Genomic DNA, 18,683 nt, shown 5'->3' on the forward strand with positions numbered 1-18,683 from the left:
GGTAGCAAGGTCTACCTGAAGCTTGTGTAAGAGCAACCTCCAGAGTAGCCTCTCGACTCTTTTTGAACTCTCTCTTTGCCACTGATACTTAATTAATTGCACTTCTTTTCCCCACCCATTGGTTTTGAAGGGTGAATTTTAAGTGTTGAAACAAAGATAAAAGTTTTATTGTTCTTCAGATTTAGCGTTGTCTAAGTTCAGGAAACTATGTAAATTCTTGTAAAACTTTGATGACTTGAAAAAATTGAATTTTTTTACTCTTGTATGTATTTTACATTGAATAATAGATTTTATTTGATGTTTTCTCCAGATTGAAATTAAAATGAAAAAACCAGAGGCTGTGAGATGGGAAAAGCTAGAGGGAGAAGGAGACCTGCCTAAGCCAAAACAGTTTATAGCAGGTTTGTTTTCTGACCTTGATAAGCTTTAAATTCATAATGTGTTGTATAGCTGAAATTAAATAGAAATAAGCCTTCTTTCTATTTTCACTATTTACCCTAGAGAAGACACATTGAATATAATAAGGATGCTCCATAATGACTTCAAAGTGCCTTTCTCATGAATGGTCAAATTTCTTAAACTCTTAATACAAAATGAATGGCTGTAGAATCCTAGAGGGGGTTGGGATTTACTGTTTGTCATCCAGTAGAGTTTTTCAGTTTTTGTGTATTGGCTTTTCCTTGTTTTTTCTTTTTTGGGTTGTGAGTGGATTAGTAGTTACTCTGTTACTGTCTCCCTCTCCCCTTTTTATTTCTTTATTTTTATTCCTTTTATTGTGAGCTCTGATAACCTGGGTTTCATAGAATAAAGTAATCTGCTGATTTCACTATGTTGCCCATTTAAATGAACACAGGTAATGAATGGCTAAGGGAAGCTTGGAGAAGAGTTAAAAATAGGATTGATTGTTTAACCCTCTAAGAGATGTAAAACTTTGTTTTGTTGTCAGTCCTAAGCATATGCAATGAGCAGGTAGTCTGCATTTTTCTTAAAGATACAATTCATCTTTAGGACACTTTCAGATATACAACCTAAGATTGCATTTTCCAGTAGTAAAGCTATTACATAATGAATGGAGAGAAATTTCTTTTTCATTTATAAGAGCTAATGCTCTGATTTGATGATTTGAAACAAAGGTAACATGTTTCAGGTGTTTTCAGATTTTTTTTTGTTTTTTTAACATTTTTATTGTATAGCATATATACAAAGCAAAGAAATAACAAAGCAATAAGTTTCAGAGCACTCTTCAGAAAGTGATTACAAGATTGATCCCAGAGTTAGTTCTGGATTACCATATGATCCACTCGTATTTTTCCTTCTAGCTGCTCCAGAATATAGGAGGCTAGAGAGCTTAAATAGTTTTTAACGTCACAATAGACTTTTTTTCCTTCTTTTTTGTGAACAATAACATATTTCCAAAAAAGCTATAAAATTCAAAGTACAGCACCCCAATTAGTTGTAGAACATACTACAGACCTTGACAGGACTACAATTTCACAATTTTAGGTTTTTACTTCTAACTGCTCGAAACTACTGAAACCCTTGTGGAATCTTATGTATTGCCCTAGGTGTTCTTTAAGATTGGCTGGGGAATGGTCCTGGTTGGGTTGGCACGTAAGGTCTACCTGAAGCTTGTGTAAGATCAACCTCCTTCTTGACTCTATTTGAACTCTTTCGGCCGCTGGTACTTTATTAATTACACTTTACATTTCTTTCCCCCCTTTTGGTCAGGATGTAATTGATGATCCCACGGTGCCAGGTCTGGATTCATCCCTGGGAGTCTTCTCCCACATCTCCAGGAAGACTTTTACCCTTAAATGTCATGTCCCACATAGGGGGGAGGGCAATGATTTCACTTGCAGAATTGGACTTAGAGAGACTGAGGCCACATCTGAGCAATGACAGAGGTCCTCCAGAAGTAGCTCTTAGGCATACCTATAGGTAGCCTAAGCTTCTCCGCTGCTTGCTTAGGCTTCACAAGAGTAAGACTCATGATCGAGGGCATGGTCTTATTGATTTGGATATCCCTAAAGTTTGACACAGTATCATGGGATTCCCTGATGGTAAGGTTTAATAGTTCTATATTCTTTCTCCCCTCCCTCAGGGGACTTTGCCAATAATTTTTAATCATCTGCTTAATATACTCTAGGATGTTTCCAGGCCTTAAAATAATCTATACAGAAGTAAAGGACCTCTTTCTTAGAATGTGCTTCCTGTGTTTCAGTTGTTCAAATGAGCTATACAGATAGGTTGAATTAGATTATGCACTACAAAAAATTTCAGTTCCAAATCAAATAAACCTTTCTTACATTGGTCTCAAAGAGTATGTGTGGTTCTAAAATTTAAAGACTGTCTTCCTTACCCCTGTGTTCTGAATTACTTTAACCCCAACCTATTCGGCTTTGTTCTTATCTCTAAATACCGTACATATAAAACCGCCTCTCAAAATCCAGAAATAATAATTACCGCTCCAGACTTAATGTGTCTACTCTAAAACCTTATAATCTAGACCCCTGTTTCCTTGTAAGCATTTTCTAAAGGTGACCATACCATTGCTTTTTTGTTTCTGGCTCGTTTTGTCTCACCAAATGTCCCACATGCTCATTCACTCCGTTGCATGCCTCACGACATTGTTCCTTTTTGTAGTAGCATAACCTTCATTCATAAGTATTCACCATCGTTCGCCTATCTGCTTCTCCAGCAGTGCATCCTTCAGTCACCTGCATTCATCGGGCATCATGTAGAGGGCCCAGAATCCACAAGTCCATCATTGTTCTCAATTTTAGATAATTTCTTTCTAAGAGAAAGAAGACCAGTAATAAACACACCCTCACCAAATGGAAGATCTAAATCTCCTCATAACTCTTGTCTCTCACCCTGTTATTTACCTCTGCTGTTGCTGTGGTAGTGCTGATGGTTTCTTTTTGAACATAGCTCATAGCATGCAATAGTACTTTTCCCCCTAGACTTAAACAGTGTCTGTACGAGAATCATATCTTTAAAGTAATTCTTATGAGAACTCATTACTATTTCTAGCGTGAGTCAGTAGGACACGTAGGTCTGTACAGCCCCTTTCAATCTTGTTCACCTTCAATATGATAATATTACTTATAGACCCACCAGAGAATCACCTTCGCTCCTATCTATTCCCTTACATTGAGGTTCAGCATCCTTAACTAACAGTTCACCCATCTCTAGCCTCTAAGTATCTCTTAAGTCCTTTATATTGTATATTATAAGTCTATGATTATACCTTTATGCTGGTCATATAAGTGGAATTATATAGTATCTGTCCTTTTGTAGCTGGCTAATTTCAGTCAGCATTGTGTCCCCAAGGCTCATCCATCTTGTCATGTGCTTCAGGAAGTCATTTTGTCTTACTGCTGCATAATATCCCATCGTATCTATATACCACATTTTTTTGATCCACTCATCTGTTGATGGGCATTTGGTTTGTTTCCATCTTTGGGTGATTGTAAATAACGCTGCTATGAGCATCGCTGTGCAAATGTCTGTTTGTGTCATTGCTTTCAGCTCTTATGGGTGTGTACCAAGTAGGGCTTTTGCTGGATTATAAGGCAACTAGATATTTAGTTTCCTAAGGAACCACCAAACAGTCTTCCATAGCGGCTGCACCATTATACATTCCTTCCAGCAGTGCGTAATTGTCCCAATTTGTCCACATCCTCTTCAACATTTATAGTTTTCTGTTTGTTTAGTAGCAGTCATTCTTATAGGTGTGAGGTGGTATCTCATTGTAGTGTTGATCTGCATTTCCCTTATGGCCAGTGAAAATGAGCATCTGTTCAGGTGCTTTTGAGCCATCTGTATTTGCTCTTCAGAAAAATGCCTATTCGTATCTATAGACCATTTTATAATTGGATTGTTTGTTCTTTTATTGTTGAGTTGTATGATTTCTTTGTATATACAGGAAATCAAACCTCTGTCTGATGTGTGATTTCGCAATATTTTCTCCCATTGAGTTGGCTGCCTCTTCACCATTTTGACAAAGTCTTTTGAGGTGCAGAAGCATTTGATTTAAAAAAAAATTTTTTTTATTGTTTAGTATAACATATATACAAAGCAAAGAAATAAAATAGCAATTGTTTTGAAAGCTCTCTTCAAACAGTGGTTACAGGGTAGATCCCAGAGTTTGTCATGGGCTACCATACGATCTTCTCATAGTTTTCCTTTTAGCTGCTCCAGAATATAGGAGGCTAGAGGGCTTAAATACTTTTTTATCATCACAATTGATTTTTTTCCCTTATTTTGTGAACAATAACATACATACAAAAAAGGTATAAATTTCCAAGCACAGCACCACAATTAGTTGTAGAACATATTTCAGACTTTGACATAGGTTACAATTTCACAATTTTAGGTTTTTACTTCTAGCAGGTCCAAAATACTGGAGACTAAAAGAGATATCAGTTTAGTGATTCAGTAGTCATATTCATTTGTAAGTCCTATCTTCCATGTGTAATTCCATTATCACCTGATCTTTCCATACCTCTCATCGGGGTTGTTTGGGCTATGGCAATTCCTGTATCTAAATTTTGGATATTGGAAGGGTCTTTCACTAATATGGGGTAGGGAGATGAAACTCTCTGATGTTCTGGAGAGGCTGGTCTATGTTTCAGCACTTATCTGGACCAGGGACCCATCTGGAGGTTGTAGGTTTCTGGCAAGTTACTCTTGTGCCTGGAACCTTTGTGGAATTTTATAAATTGCCCTAAATGTTCTTTAGGATTGACTGGAATGGTCCTTGTTGTAAATTCAGAAGCATTTGATTTTGAGGAATTCCCATTTATCTGTTTTTTCTTTTGTTGCTTGTGCTTTGGGTGTTAAAGTTTAAGAAGCTACCTCCTATTACTAGGTCTTGAAGATGTTTCCCTATGTTTTGTTCTAGAAGCTCTTTGGTGCTAGTTCTTATATTTAGGTTTTTTGATTTACTTTGAGTTAATTTTTGTGTAGGGTATAAGATAGAGGTCCTCTTTCATTCTCTTGGCTATTGATAATCCAGTTCTTCCATGCCCAATTATTCAGAAGATTATTTTGTACCAGTTCAGAGGATTTGGGGCCTTATCAAAAATCATTTGACCATATATTTATTTGGTGGTCTATTTCTGCACTCTTCATTGGATTCTTTTGGTCAATGCTTCTGTCTTTGTGCCAGTACCATGCTATTTTGCCCAGTTGACTTTATAATAGGCTTTAAAGTCTAGAGAGTATTAATCCTCCCACTTCGGTCTTCTTTTTTAGGATGCTTTTAGCTAATTGGGGTCTCTTTCCCTTCCAGATGAATTTGGTAGTTAGCTTTTCCAAATCTTCAAAGTAGGTTGTTAGAATTTTGATTGGTACTGTGTTGAATCTGTAAATCATTTTGGGGAGAATTGACATCTTTACTATATTTAGTCTTCCTATCCATGAGCAGGGAATGTTTTTCCACCTATTTAGATCTCCTTTGATTTCTTTTAGCCATGTTATGTTTTCTGTGTACCAGTCCTTTATGTCCCAGTTAAGTTCATTCCTAAGTGTTTACTTTTCTTAGTTGCTATTTTCAATGGAATTTTTTCCTTAACTGACTCCTCAGCTATGTCATTGCTTGTGTATAGAAATGTTACTGATTTTTGCACATTAATTTTATATCCCGCCACTTTGCTTGAATATGTTTATTAGCTCAAGTAACTTTTCTGTAGATTTCTCAGGATCTTCCAATTACAGTATAATATCATCTGGAAATAGAGTTTTATTTCTTCCTTTACAGTTTGGATGCCTTCTATTTCTTTGTCCTGCCTGGTTTCTCTAGCTATAACTTCTAGCACAATGTTGAATAATAGTGATGACAGTGGGCATCCTTGTCTTGTGCCTGATCTTAGGGGGAAGGCTTTCTGTCTCTCCGTTGAGTATGATGCTGCCTATTGGTTTTTCATATATTCCTTTTATCATACTGAGGTAGTTACCTTTGATTGATATTTTTGGGGGTGTTTTTATCAGAAAAGGATGCTGAATTTTGTCAAATGCTTTTTCAGCTTCAACTGAGATGATCATGTGGTTTTTTTCCCTTTGATTTGTTAATGTGCTGTATTATATTGATTTTCTTGTATTGAACCATCCTTTCATTCCTGTTATAAATCTCACTTGGTTATGGTGTACAATTTTTTTTAATGTGCTATTGGATTCGATTTGCTAATATTTTATTGATAATTTTGGCTTGTATGTTCATTAGGGAGATTGGCATATAGTGTCCTTCTTTGTCTCTTATGATGTCTTTACATTTAAAGTCTATTTTGCCCGATATTGGTATAGCTACTCCTGCTTTCTTTTGGTTACTATTTGAGTGGAAAATCTTTTTCCGTATTTTCACTTTCAATCTATTTGTATCCTTGTGTGTAAGATGAGTCTCTTGTAAGCAGCATATAGCTGGATTATGTTTCTTAATCCATTCTGCCAGTCTGTATTTTTTAATTGGTAAATTTAATCCATTAATATTCCAGGTAATTACTCAAAAGGCGTTTTCTGATTCTACTACCATATCTTTATTTGTCAGATGTATATATTCTTTTCCCTCTTTCTCTTTGTATTCTTTAAATTACTCTTAGTGGTACTCTTCAATTCTGTGCTCTCCGCCAGACATCCCTCTCTTACCTTTTTGTTTTTTTCAGACGACAGAACTCCTTTTAGTATTTCTTGTAGGGCTGGTCTCTTGTTGACAAATTCTTTCAGGACTTTTGTTAGTGGAAACTTTAGTCTGTCCCTCAGTTTTGAAGGGCAGAATGCCTGGTACAGAATTCTTAGCTGGAAGTCTTTCTCTTTCAGCATCTTGAATATATCATACCACTGCCTTCTTGCTTCCTTGGTGCTCATTGAGTAGTCTGAACTCAGTCTTATTTTATTTCCCTTGTACATAGTAGATTGTTATTCTCTTGCCGTTTTCAATATTTTCTGCTTCTCTTCAACATTTGATAGGCTGATTAGTATGTGCCTTTGGGAAAGCCTATTTGGATTTATTCTGTTTGGAGTTCATTGGTCTTCTTTGACTTGTATATTTATGTCCTATATGAGATTTGGGAAGTTTACCCCCATTATATCCTCAGCTTTCCTCTCCTTTCCTTCTGGGACACCAGTGATTCTTATATTTGCGTACTTTGTTTTGTCTATCATTTCCCTAAGATACAATTCAATTTTTTCCATCTTTTTTTGCCATTTGCTGTTTTGAGTCTTTGAAGTCAATTATTCTGTCCTCTATGTCACTTATTCTTTCTTCTGTCTCTTCAAATCTGGTGTTGTGTTCCTCTGTTTTTTATTTGGTTAACAGGGTCTTTAATCTCCGTGATCTCTGCTTTTTTTCTATTTATTCCTTCAGATTCCTCTTTGTGCTCTTCTACTGTCTTCTTGATCTCCTTCATGTCTTTTGCTATCCCACTTATTTAATTAAGTAGAGTTTTATGAACATCTTTGGTTAGTTGTTCAAACATCTGTGTCTCCTCATGTGTTTTAATTTGGTCATTAGGCAGGGCTATATCTGTCTGCATTAGTGATCTGTTGTCTTCGTCACATGTAAGTATCTTGATTGATTTACTTTGGAATTTGATTTCTTTAAGTAGTCTGAGGCTTTGTGTTTGTGGGATCGTTGTACAGCTGGGAGGAGGGCATGGGGTAGGGCACTTGGTAAGTGATTTGTTTTAGAGTAGGTATGGACGCAAGTTGGGGATGTTATGCTGATGCTTGTGAATGTGGGTGTCCAGCGGCCAGGGAGGTTATAACTATGCAGGTGCACCAGTCTGGGGGTTGTAACCCTGGTATTTGCTGGTCTAAGGCACAGGGCCCTTTGTGTGCATACGTAGAGCTGTGGCAGCAGGTCGGCATTATACCTTCTTAGATTGGGGGCAGATGTGACCTGGCTGTACAGGTTGGCACTTCCTCAGAGCTGGGGAGTGAGGCTGAGGGCTGTGCGCATGCACGGTTCTAGGACTGCTGAAGTGTAGATCCCAGAGCTGAAGGCCTGTGTGCATGCTTTGTCCTAGGTGTGTTGTAAACAGATGTGCTGAGCTTAGGGAGGGCGAGGTAAGGCTGTGCGACACTATGGATAGGGGTGCGGAGTAGCCTATTTATAGAGGTTAGTGCCCACAAACTTTATGCGCTAGCAACACCCTTCAGGGAACAAGGAGGGGAAGGTAGTGCTCGGGAGGTGTGTATGAGAGGTGATTGGGCTGCATTTGGGGTGGGGGTGGGGGGCAGGTATTTACGCTGGGTGCTGGTGGGGTGGGGGCACCTGGAATGCGGGGAATGGGAGTGGGTGATAGGGTTCATATGTATGGGGTGTGAGGTGAGTTGCCAGTCATGGGGCTGCGCCAGTGAGGGTAGCATGCGCCCAAGGAATGCAGCCTGGCTTACTTTGTAGTTCCGTGTTCCCATCCATGCATTCCTGCGGGCTCTGCTCCTCCATACCAGGCTCCAGATTTCTGCCTCAGTTCCTCAGCCACTGCAGCTAGGGCTGCCACATGTGGTGTAGAAGGCTCTCCCAGGTCAGACGCTCTCCCAGGTCAGACGCTCTCCCAAATTGCCACCTCAGTCGCCCTCCTGTCCCTTCTCTAACTTTTCCATGGAGCAGGGCTAATCTTGAGCTATTCTGGTCGGCCATCTTCCTGGAAGTCCCAGATTTTTCTTCTTTTTTTAAAAAAATTTTATCAGAAAACTTTTGGGTTTGTAGAACAATCATGTGTGAAATGCAGGATTGTCATATGCCACCCCATCAATGCACACTTGCATGGGTGTGAAAATTTGTTTTGATTGACAATACTTTTTTTTTGTAATTTTCTTTTAAATAGTAATTACATTTGTTACAATTGATGAAAGAGTTTGCACAGGAGGTTCAGTGGTAGAATGCTCCCCTTCAAGGGTGGGCCACGGTGGCTCAATGGCAAGAATGCTTGCCTATGATGCCAGAGGACCCGGGTTCGATTCCCGGTGCCTGCCCATGTGAAAAAAAAAAGAATGCTCCCCTTCAATGTGGGAGGCCCTGGGTTCAATTCCTGGACCATGCACCAAAAAAAAAGTTGATGAAAGATTATTAAAATAGTAGTATAACTATTGTCTTATAGTTTACATAGGGATATTTTCCCCATATTCCCGACCTATTATTATTAATTTTTCGTACATGACTTTATTTTCCTACCTACCTATACACTGGATAAGGGGAGTATAAGTTGTAAGGTTTTTACAATTACATGGTCACATGATAATGAAGTAATGAAAACTTCGTTTTCCCAAGAAAGCACCCGAGTCTCTGAGTAGTGGCCAAAATTTTATTGCTGGCAGGCTCAGACGACTTCCATCCAAAGTCTGAGCCCCGAATATTCTTGTTTTCCAGACTATATAGGCTAGTAAACAAGGCGGGAGTCACTATGGGAACAGACAGTAAATACTGTAAAGGTTTGGAATTTCTTTTGTCTGAGATGGGACATGCGCAGAGGACCCCTGTTCTGTGGATGTGACCCGAGGCAGGGTCTGTGGGAGTGACCTCAGGCAGGGTCTGCAGAGGTGACCAGAGGCAGGGTCTGTGGGAGTGACCAGAGGCAGGGTCTGCAGAGGTGACCAGAGGTGTGGTCTGAAGATGTGACCAGAGGCAGAGTCTGCAGAGGTGACCAGAGGCGTGGTCTGCAGAGGTGACCAGAGGCAGACAGATGCCGCAGACATTTTGTTTTACTCCTTGCTTTTTATGTGGTTTAGGAGTACATAATTTTGTATGTACATTCATAAGGTGATATGCATGAATGTACATCATTAAGTTATACAACAGTAATAGTGAGGTGATACACATGAATTTATACAAAAATACTGAGGTTAAACTTGTAACCTGCCTTAATGAAAGCTATATAGTTATACAGTCATCAAAGATCAAGGCTGCTGGATTATAGTTCACCTATTTCAGGTATTTCCTTTGGGCTATTCTGATACACTAGAAACTAAAGAGAAATATCTTTATAGATAAGAATCAGTGGTCATATTCATTTGTTAAATGCTAACTGCTTAGTTACACCTCCTCCCTGTCATTTGATCATTCTCTCAATCTTTAGGGATATCTGGGAAGTGAGCATTGTAACTTCTTCCTGCTGGAAAGAGGTTGTAATCTTATGGGGTAGAGAAATGAAACTTGTTCTTGAAGAGACTGGTACCTCCTGGCTTCAGGACTCATCTGGCATAGGAACCATCTGGGGGCCTTAACTTAATTAAGAAATACGTAGAGTGTCAGATGTTGCCCAGGGTATTCTTTAGGGTTTTCAGAACTATTGTTGGTTGGGCTTTGGCATACTGTGACAATTTGCAGTATCTGGCTGAAGCTTACATTAAAGTAAAACCTCAGAATGACCTCTTGGCTCTATTTGAGATCTCTTAGGCGCTGCAACTTTATTTTGTTTCATTTCTCTTTCCCTTTTTGCTCAAGAAGGCATTTCAGTCCCATAATGCTAGGGCTGGGCTTATCCCTGGGAGTCATATCCCACATTGTAAGGGAGACTTACACCCCTGGGAATCATGTCCCACATTGTGAGAGAGACTTAAACCCTTCGGGGTCATGACCCATGTAGCAGGAAAGAAGAGAGAGTTTATTTGCAGAGTTGGCTTATAGAGAGGGCACATCTGAGCAACAAAAGTTCTCTGGGGGTGACTCTTAGGTATAATTATAAGTAGGTTTAGCTTTAGCCATTACAGAAATAAGTTTCAGAAGGGCAAGTTCCAAGATTGAGGGCTTAGTTTATTAAATTGGGAGTCCCTAATAGTTCCCCACTATTTAACTTGTGGAAATTTAACTTGTGAAAAGTTAAGTAGTTCCACATTTTTTTCCAAGTTCCTCAAGGGATTTTGCAAATACTTTTTTTGATTTTTCTCTCCGAAATACTCTGGAATATAACGGGATATTACAGTAACCTGTACAGATTAGCAAGATCTCATTCCCTAGTCTAGGCTCCATGTTATTATGTTGTTTAAAGTGACCAGACAGATTAAATTAAAAATGTGTTATAGAAAATTTAAATTTTGGACAAAATAAACATCTGTTCTGTTGGTCTCATTCAGAAGATGTAATTTTAAAATACAGACACTTTACCCTGTATTCTGATTTACCTTAGTCCTAACCAGATCTGCTTCATTCGTAACTCTTGTTGAAGTCTGATCTCTTTTTCTATTCTTTAACAGTTGCTATATGGAGTAATGCTGCAGAATTCTAACTCTGAGTCTCAGGTGTCACACAGATGTGTAAAATTCCAGGCAACTGTCAGGTTATACAGAAAGAGCACAGCATCTTAGAATTTAGAAATAACAGTTAAAACTCAGAAATAAATAAGAGGGTACAATCTAGAAATTTCTACAGTGAGCCTTATGAACATTTTGTACTCCTTAATGATCAATTATCCAGTCCCTTCCCATTTTCTGTGTCTTGATAACCTATGCTCTTGAATTAAATTCTCAGAGTCTGCTCATTACAGTTAGTTTATATTAGTGAGACCATTCAATATTTGTCCTTTCACTTCTGGCTTATTTCACTCAAGATACATCCTCAAGCTACGTTCACCTATATATGCGTGCCTCACGACCTCATTCCTTTCTGCAGTTGTTCAATATTCTGTTGTATTTAGTACACCACAATTTGCCCCTCTCTTCATCAGTTGATGTACCTTTAGCCACCTCCAGTCATTAAAGTCGTGAATAATGTTGCTATAAAAACAAGTGGGCAAATATCTGTTTGTGTCCTTGCTTGCAGTTTTTCCAAGTATGTACCTATTAACTGGTTTTGCAGGATCATAAAGCAACCCTATACTTAGCCTTCGCTGGAACCATTATCCTGACCCCCAGAGAGTCTGCCCCATTCTACTTTCCTACCGACAGTAAATTAGTATCTCTCTCTCCCCTCATCTTTACCAGCATTTGTATCTATCTATTTTTTAAAACAGTTTATTCACACACCTTACAATCCATTCTAAGTGTACAATCAATGGTTTCTGGTATAATCACATAGGTAGGCATTCATCAGTATAATCTATATATGAACATTTCCATTTATTCTGCAAAAAAAAAAGAGACTGAGAAAAAAAGAGAGATGACAACAACAACAAAAATCCCATACCACTCCCTTATATCTCCCTTATTGACATTTACGTTTGGTATATTGCCTTTGTTATACTTAATGAAAGAATATTACAATATTACTGTAGTTTGGATTAATTGTATTTTTTCCAACTAGCCTCCTAAAACCACCAAACTGTCTTCCAGAATAGCTGCACCATTCAACATTCCCACCAACAGTAAATAATTGTATCTATTTTCCCACATCTACTCCAGCATGTGTAGTTTTCTGTTTTTTTTTTTTTAAATTATGGCCATTCTAGTAGGTATGAGATGATGATCTCTCATTTTGGTTTTGATTTGAATTTCTCTTATAGCTAGTGAAGTTGAGCAACTTTTCATCTGCTTTTGAGCTGTCTGTATTTCCTGTTTGGAAAAGTATCTGTCTATGTCTTTCGTCCACTTTTCAATTAGATTGTTTGTCTTTCTGTTATTGAGTTGTAGGATCTCTTTATATATTCTGAATATTAAACCCTTATCTGATACATGGTTTCCAAATATTGTCTCCCTTTGAATAGACTGCCTTTTTACTTTGCTGACAGAGTCCTTTGTCATGTGAAAGTATTCAGTTTTGAGGAGATCCCATTTATCTATTTCTTCTTTCATTGCTTGCCCTTTAGCTGTAAGGTCTAGGAAACCACCTCCTACTACAAGATCTTTAAGGTATTTCCCTATATTTCGTTGGTCTTAGATTTAATATGTAGATCTTTAGTCCATTTTGAGTTAATTTTTATATAAGGTGTGTGTTCTAGTTTACAAGCTGCCACAATGCAGTACACCAGAAACAGAATGGCTTTTGAAAAGGGGAATTTATTAATTGGTAAGTTTACATGTTCTAAGGCTGTGAAAATGTCCAAATTAAAGCAAAGCTATAGAAATGGGCAAACTAAGGCATCCAGGGCAAGATACCTTGGTTCAAGAAGGTCAGTGACATTCAGGATTTCTCTCTCAACTGGGAAGGCACATGGTGATCACAGCGACATTTGCGAGTTTTCCCTCTGAGCTTGTTTCATGAAGCTCCCTTGGGGGCATTTTTCTTCTTCAACTTCGAAGGTCTCTGGTTGCATGGGCTCTCGTGGCTCTTTCCAAAATGGTTCCCTCTTAAAGGGCTCCAAAAAGTAACCCCACCTTGAATGGGTAGAGACATGTCTCCATGGAACCCATCTACTCAAAAGTTACCACCCACAATTGGGTGCGTCAGATCTCCATGGAAGCAATCAAAAAGCTTCCACCAGCAATATTGGATGAGAATTAAAAGAACATGGCTTTTTTGGGGTTCACCACAGATTTAAACCAGCACAATATGAGACAGGAGTCATCTTTCATTCTCTTGAGTATGGATGTCCAGTTCTCCAAGCACCATTTGTTGAAGAGGCTGCTCAGCCCAAGTTGATTGGACTTGACCCCCTGATCAAAAATCAATCGTCTTCATTTCCCAGCCCATGCAAGCAAAAAAAAAAAAATCAGTTGTCCATGTAAACGTGAAACCTGACTCCCAGGAATAAGCCAAGACCCAGCTTCATGGGAATGTAAAAGCCTTGGTGACCAAAGGGGAAGAGAGAAATGAGACAAAATAATCAGTTTCAGTGGCTGAGAGATTTCCAACAGAGTCAAAAGGTTATCCTAGAGATTATCCTTGTGTATTATATAGATATTCCTTTTTAGTCTGTGATGTGTTGGAGTGGCTAGAGGAAATTACGTGAAGCTGCTGAACTGTGTTGCAGTGGCCTTGATTCTTTTTTTTTATTAATTAAAAAAATTAACAACAAACAAAACAATAAGATATCATTCCATTCTACATATATAATCAGTAATTCTTAATATCATCACATAGTTGCATATTCATCATTTCTTAGAACATTTGCATTGATTTAGAAAAAGAAATAAAAAGACAACAGAAAAAGAAATAAAACGATAATAGAGAAAAAAAAGTTATACATACCTTACCCCTTGCTTTCATTTACCACTAGCATTTCAAACTAAATTTATTTTAACATTTGTTCCCCCTATTATTTATTTTTATTCCATATGTTCTACTCTTTTGTTAATATGGTAGATAAAAGGAGCATCAGACACAAGGTTTTCACATTCACAGAGTCACATTGTGAAAGCTGTATCATTGTTCAATCATCATCAAGAAACATGGCTACTGGAACACAGCTCTACATTTTCAGGCAGTTCCCTCCAGCCTCTCCACTACATCTTGAACAACAAGATTATTTACTTAATGCATAAGAGTAACCTCCAGGATAACCTCTTGACTCTGTTTGGAATCTCTCAGCCATTGACACTTAGTCTCATTTCACTCTTCCCCCTTTTGGTCGAGAAGGTTCTCTCAATCCCTTGATGTTAATTCTCAGCTCATTCTGGGGTTTTTCTCAGTCCCTTGAGGCTGAGTCTCAGCTCATTCCAGGATCTCTGTCCCACATTGCCAGGAAGGTCCACACCCCTGGGAGTCATGTCCCACGCAGAGAAGGGGAGGGTGGTGAGACTGCTCGTCATGTTGGCTGGAGGGAGAGGCCACATCTGAGCAACAAAAGAGGCTCTCTTGGGGGTGACTCTTAGGCCTAAATTTTAAGTAGACTTGACCTATCCTTTGTGGGGTTAAGTTTCATATGAACAACCCCCAAGACGGGCTCAGCCTGCAGCTTTGGTTGTCCACACTGCTTCTGAGAATATCAAGAATTCGACTTGGGGAAGTTGAATTTCTCCCCGCTCTCACCATTCCCTGAAGGGGGCTGGCCTTGATTCTTGAAGACTACTATATAATGATATAAATTTTAAAATGTGTGTGATTGTGAAAACGTGTCTGATACTCCTTTTATCCGGGATCTGGACAGATGAGTAAAAAAATATAAGGATAAAAAGATGGTATCATCCTTATATATATATTTTTAATATCATCCGTATTTTGAAATTTCCAAATTCTGTGTGAGACCAAAGGGAGAGAGATTTGTTGCAAAATTTATATTTTGGTTTGTGCATTTCCTAATTTAACTTGTATGGTCAGTTTGGTTGAATACCGTAAGTACATAGAATCTTGAATAGGATTGATTTTGTTAGTTTGTCCAGGTTAGCCTGATGCCCTGATATATCCTAGAGTAATTAGGGCAGTGGATAAAGAAGTATTTGCAGAGTCCCCTTGCGGGACTGGGGAGAAAGGAGGAAATATTCAATTTTCCCATTTGGAGAATTTCTGATATTCTCATAGGCAGTGGGGGCAAACAAATCAATAAGCTGAGCCCTCCATCTTGGGGTTCACCTGTATGAAGCTTATTCCTACAAAGGATAGGCTAAGCCTACTTAAAATTAGGCCTAAAAATCATCTTCAGAGAACTTCTTTTGTTGCTCAGATGTGGCCTATCTTACTAAGCCCACTCAGCAGGTGAACTCACTGCTCTCCCTCTTAAATGGGACATAACTCCCAGGGGTGTAAATCTCCCTGGCAGCATGGGACAGAAATCCCAGAATGAGCCCAGACCTGGCATCAAGGGATTGAGAAGGCCTTCTTGACCAAAAGGGGAAAGAGAAAATGAGACAAAGTTTCAGTGGCTGGGAGATTTCAAACAGAGTCGAAAGGTTATCCTGGAAGTTATCCTTACGCATTATATAGATATCCCTTTTTAGTTTATGGTATATTAGAGTGGCTGGAGGGAAGTACCTGAAATTGTTGAGCTGTATTTCAGTAGCCTTGATTCTTGAAGATGATTGTATAAAGGTATGACTTTTACAGTGTGATTGTGTGATTGTGAAAACCTTTTGTCTGATACTTCTTTTATCCAGAATATGGACAAATGAGTAAAAAAATATGGATAAAAAAATAAATAAATAGTTGGGGGGACCAAGGATAAAATAAATTGGGTAGATGAAAATACTAGTGGTCACTGAGAGGGAGGAATCAGAAATATGGTATGTATGAGATTTTTGTTTTTATTTCTTTTTCTGGAGTGATGCAAATGTTCTAAAAAATGATCATGGTGATGAACACAAAACTTTGTGATGATATTTTGAACCACTGATTGTACACCATGTATGGTATGTATGTGTGTGAAGATTTCTCAATAAAAATATTAAAATAGAAGGATAAATATGAATAAATAATAGGTAGAGTTAAAGAGTAAAAATTGGGTAGATTGAAATACTGTAGGTCAATGAGAGGGAGTATAAGGGGCATTGGATGTATGAGTTCTTTTTTCTTTTTTTTTTGGAGTGATACAAATGTTCTGAAAATGATCATGGTAAAGATTCATAACTATGTGATTATATTGTGAGCCATTGATTGCATGGTATACTTGGTCTGTATGTGTGTGTGGATATTTCTCAATAAAAATATAAAAAATAAAAAATCAGTTGTCTGTAAATGAGGGGGTCTGTTTCTGAACCCTCAATTAATTCCATTGGTCTGTATATCTTTATGACAGTACAATGCTATTTTGACCACTGTAGCTTTGTAAAATACTTTAAAGTTCAGTTAAAAGTTTAAAGTGTAAGACATTCCATTCCATTTTTATTTCTCAAAATGTTTTTAGGTATTTGGGGGCACCCTGCCCTTTCAAATAAATTTGGTTATAGGGTTTTCTATTTCTGTAAAGTAAGTTGTTGGGATTTTAATTGGTATTGCATTGAATCTGTAAATCAGTTTGGGTAGAATTGACATCTTAACTATACTTAGTCTTCCAATCCATGAATACAAATGCCCTTTCATTTGTTTAGGTCTTCCTTGATTCCTTTTAGCAGTATTTTGTAGTTGTCTATGTATACGTCTTTTATGTCCTTGGTTAAATTTATTCTTAAATTTTTGGTGTTTTGTAAATGGAAGTTTTTTCTTTATTTCTTTCTCAGATTGTTCATTAGTAGTGTATAGAAACACTACTGATTTTTACATATTGATCCTTACCCTGCCAGTTTGCTGTACTCATTTATAAGTTGTAGTAGCTTTGCTGTAGATGTTTTGGCTTTTTGACATAGGATTATGTCAGCTACAATGGTGAAAGTTTTAATTCTTCCTTCTCAATTTGGATGCCTTTGATTTCTTTTTCTTGCCTAATTGCTCTGGCTAGAACTTCCAGCACAATGTTGAGTAACATCCTTGTCTTGTTCCTGATCTTAGAGGGAAAGCTTTCAGTATTTCACCATTGAGGATTACATTAGCTATGAGCTTTTCATTTATTTTCCTTATCATGTTGAGGAAGTTTCCTTCAGTTCCTATCCTTTGAAGTGTTTTCATCAAGAAATGATACTGACTTTTCTACATCAATCGAGATATTCATGTGTTTTTTTCCCCTTTGATTTATTGCTGTAGTGTAGTACATTAATTGATTTTCTTGTCTTGAAACATCCTTGTATACCTGGAATAAAATCCACTTGGTCATGGTGAATAATTCTTTAATGTCGTTTTAGATTTAATTTGCAAGTATTTTGTTAGGATTTTTGCATCTATGCTCATTAAAGAGATTTGTCTGTAATTTTATTTTCTTGTATCTTTGTTTGACTTTGATAGTCAGGTGATGTTGGCTTCATAAAATGAGTTAGGTGGTGTCATGGTCAGGGTCATGTGTCAACTTGGCCAGGTGGTGGTACCTGTTTGTCTTATTGGGCACATGTTGGCCTGTTTTTTTGCTATGAGGACATTTCATAGAATTAGATCATAATCATGTCGGCTACATCCACAGCTCATTCCATTTGTAATCAGCCAGGGGGAGTGTCTTCTTTAATGAGTGATCCTTGATCTAATCACTGCAAGCCTTTTAAGGAGGATTCAGAAGAGACAGGCTCTCTTCCTGCTTCAGCTGATGAACCTCTCCTGTGGAGTTCGTCTAGGCCATCCATCAGAATCGTCAGCTTCACAGCCTGCCATACAGATTTTGGACTCTTTGTTCCCATGGTTATGTGAGACACTTTTATAAATTTTATACTTACAAATATTTCCTGTTGATTCTGTTTCTCTAGAGAACCCTAATACAGGTAGCTTTCTTTCCTTTAGTTGTTTTGAAAGTCTTCAGCAGGATTGGTACTAATTCTTGAATGCTTGGTGGATTTCACATGTGAGGCCATCTGGTCCTGGACTTTTCTTTTTTGGGAGTTTTTTGATGACTTATTCAGTCTCTTGTGACTGTTTAGGTCTTCTGTTTCTACACGAAATCAGTGTTGATTTTTGTTCATGCTTTCTAGGAAGTTGTCCGTTTTGTCTAAGTTGTCTTATTTGTTAGCATATAGTTGCTCATAGTATCCTCTCATTATCTCCTTTATTTCTGTGGCGTCAGTAGTTATGCCTCCCTTCCCATTTCTAATTTTATTTCTTTGCATCCTCTCTCTTTTTTCTTTGTCATCCTAGCTAAAGGTCCATCGATTTTAATCATTTTCTCAAAGAACCAACTTCTGGTTTTGTTGATTCACTCTACTGTTTTCATGTTCTCAATTTCATTTGTATTTGCTACAGTCTTTATTTCCTGAGTACTGTTTGCTTTGGGCTTAGTTTCCTGTTCTTTCTGTAGTTCCTGCAGGTGAGTAGTTAAGCCCTTGATTTTCTTCTCTTTCCTCTTTTTTAATATAGGCCTTTAGGG

General features: G+C 37.9%; 1 protein-coding gene across 4 annotated transcripts in view; it reads left to right on the top strand.

The window, feature by feature from the left end:
• SUGT1 (SGT1 assembly cochaperone of MIS12 kinetochore complex) overlaps nt 1-18,683 on the top strand; it is a 62,557-nt gene that overhangs the window by 36,403 nt on the left and 7,471 nt on the right. For all 4 annotated transcript variants that reach the window (XM_077158386.1, XM_077158389.1, XM_077158387.1 and 1 more), the window contains one exon: nt 311-401. In XM_077158386.1, the coding sequence (XP_077014501.1) occupies nt 311-401 (91 nt within the window). The remainder of the gene's footprint in view (nt 1-310; nt 402-18,683) is intronic.

Source organism: Tamandua tetradactyla, chromosome 4 (genome assembly GCF_023851605.1).
Source record: "Tamandua tetradactyla isolate mTamTet1 chromosome 4, mTamTet1.pri, whole genome shotgun sequence".
NCBI classification, from domain to species: domain Eukaryota; kingdom Metazoa; phylum Chordata; class Mammalia; order Pilosa; family Myrmecophagidae; genus Tamandua; species Tamandua tetradactyla.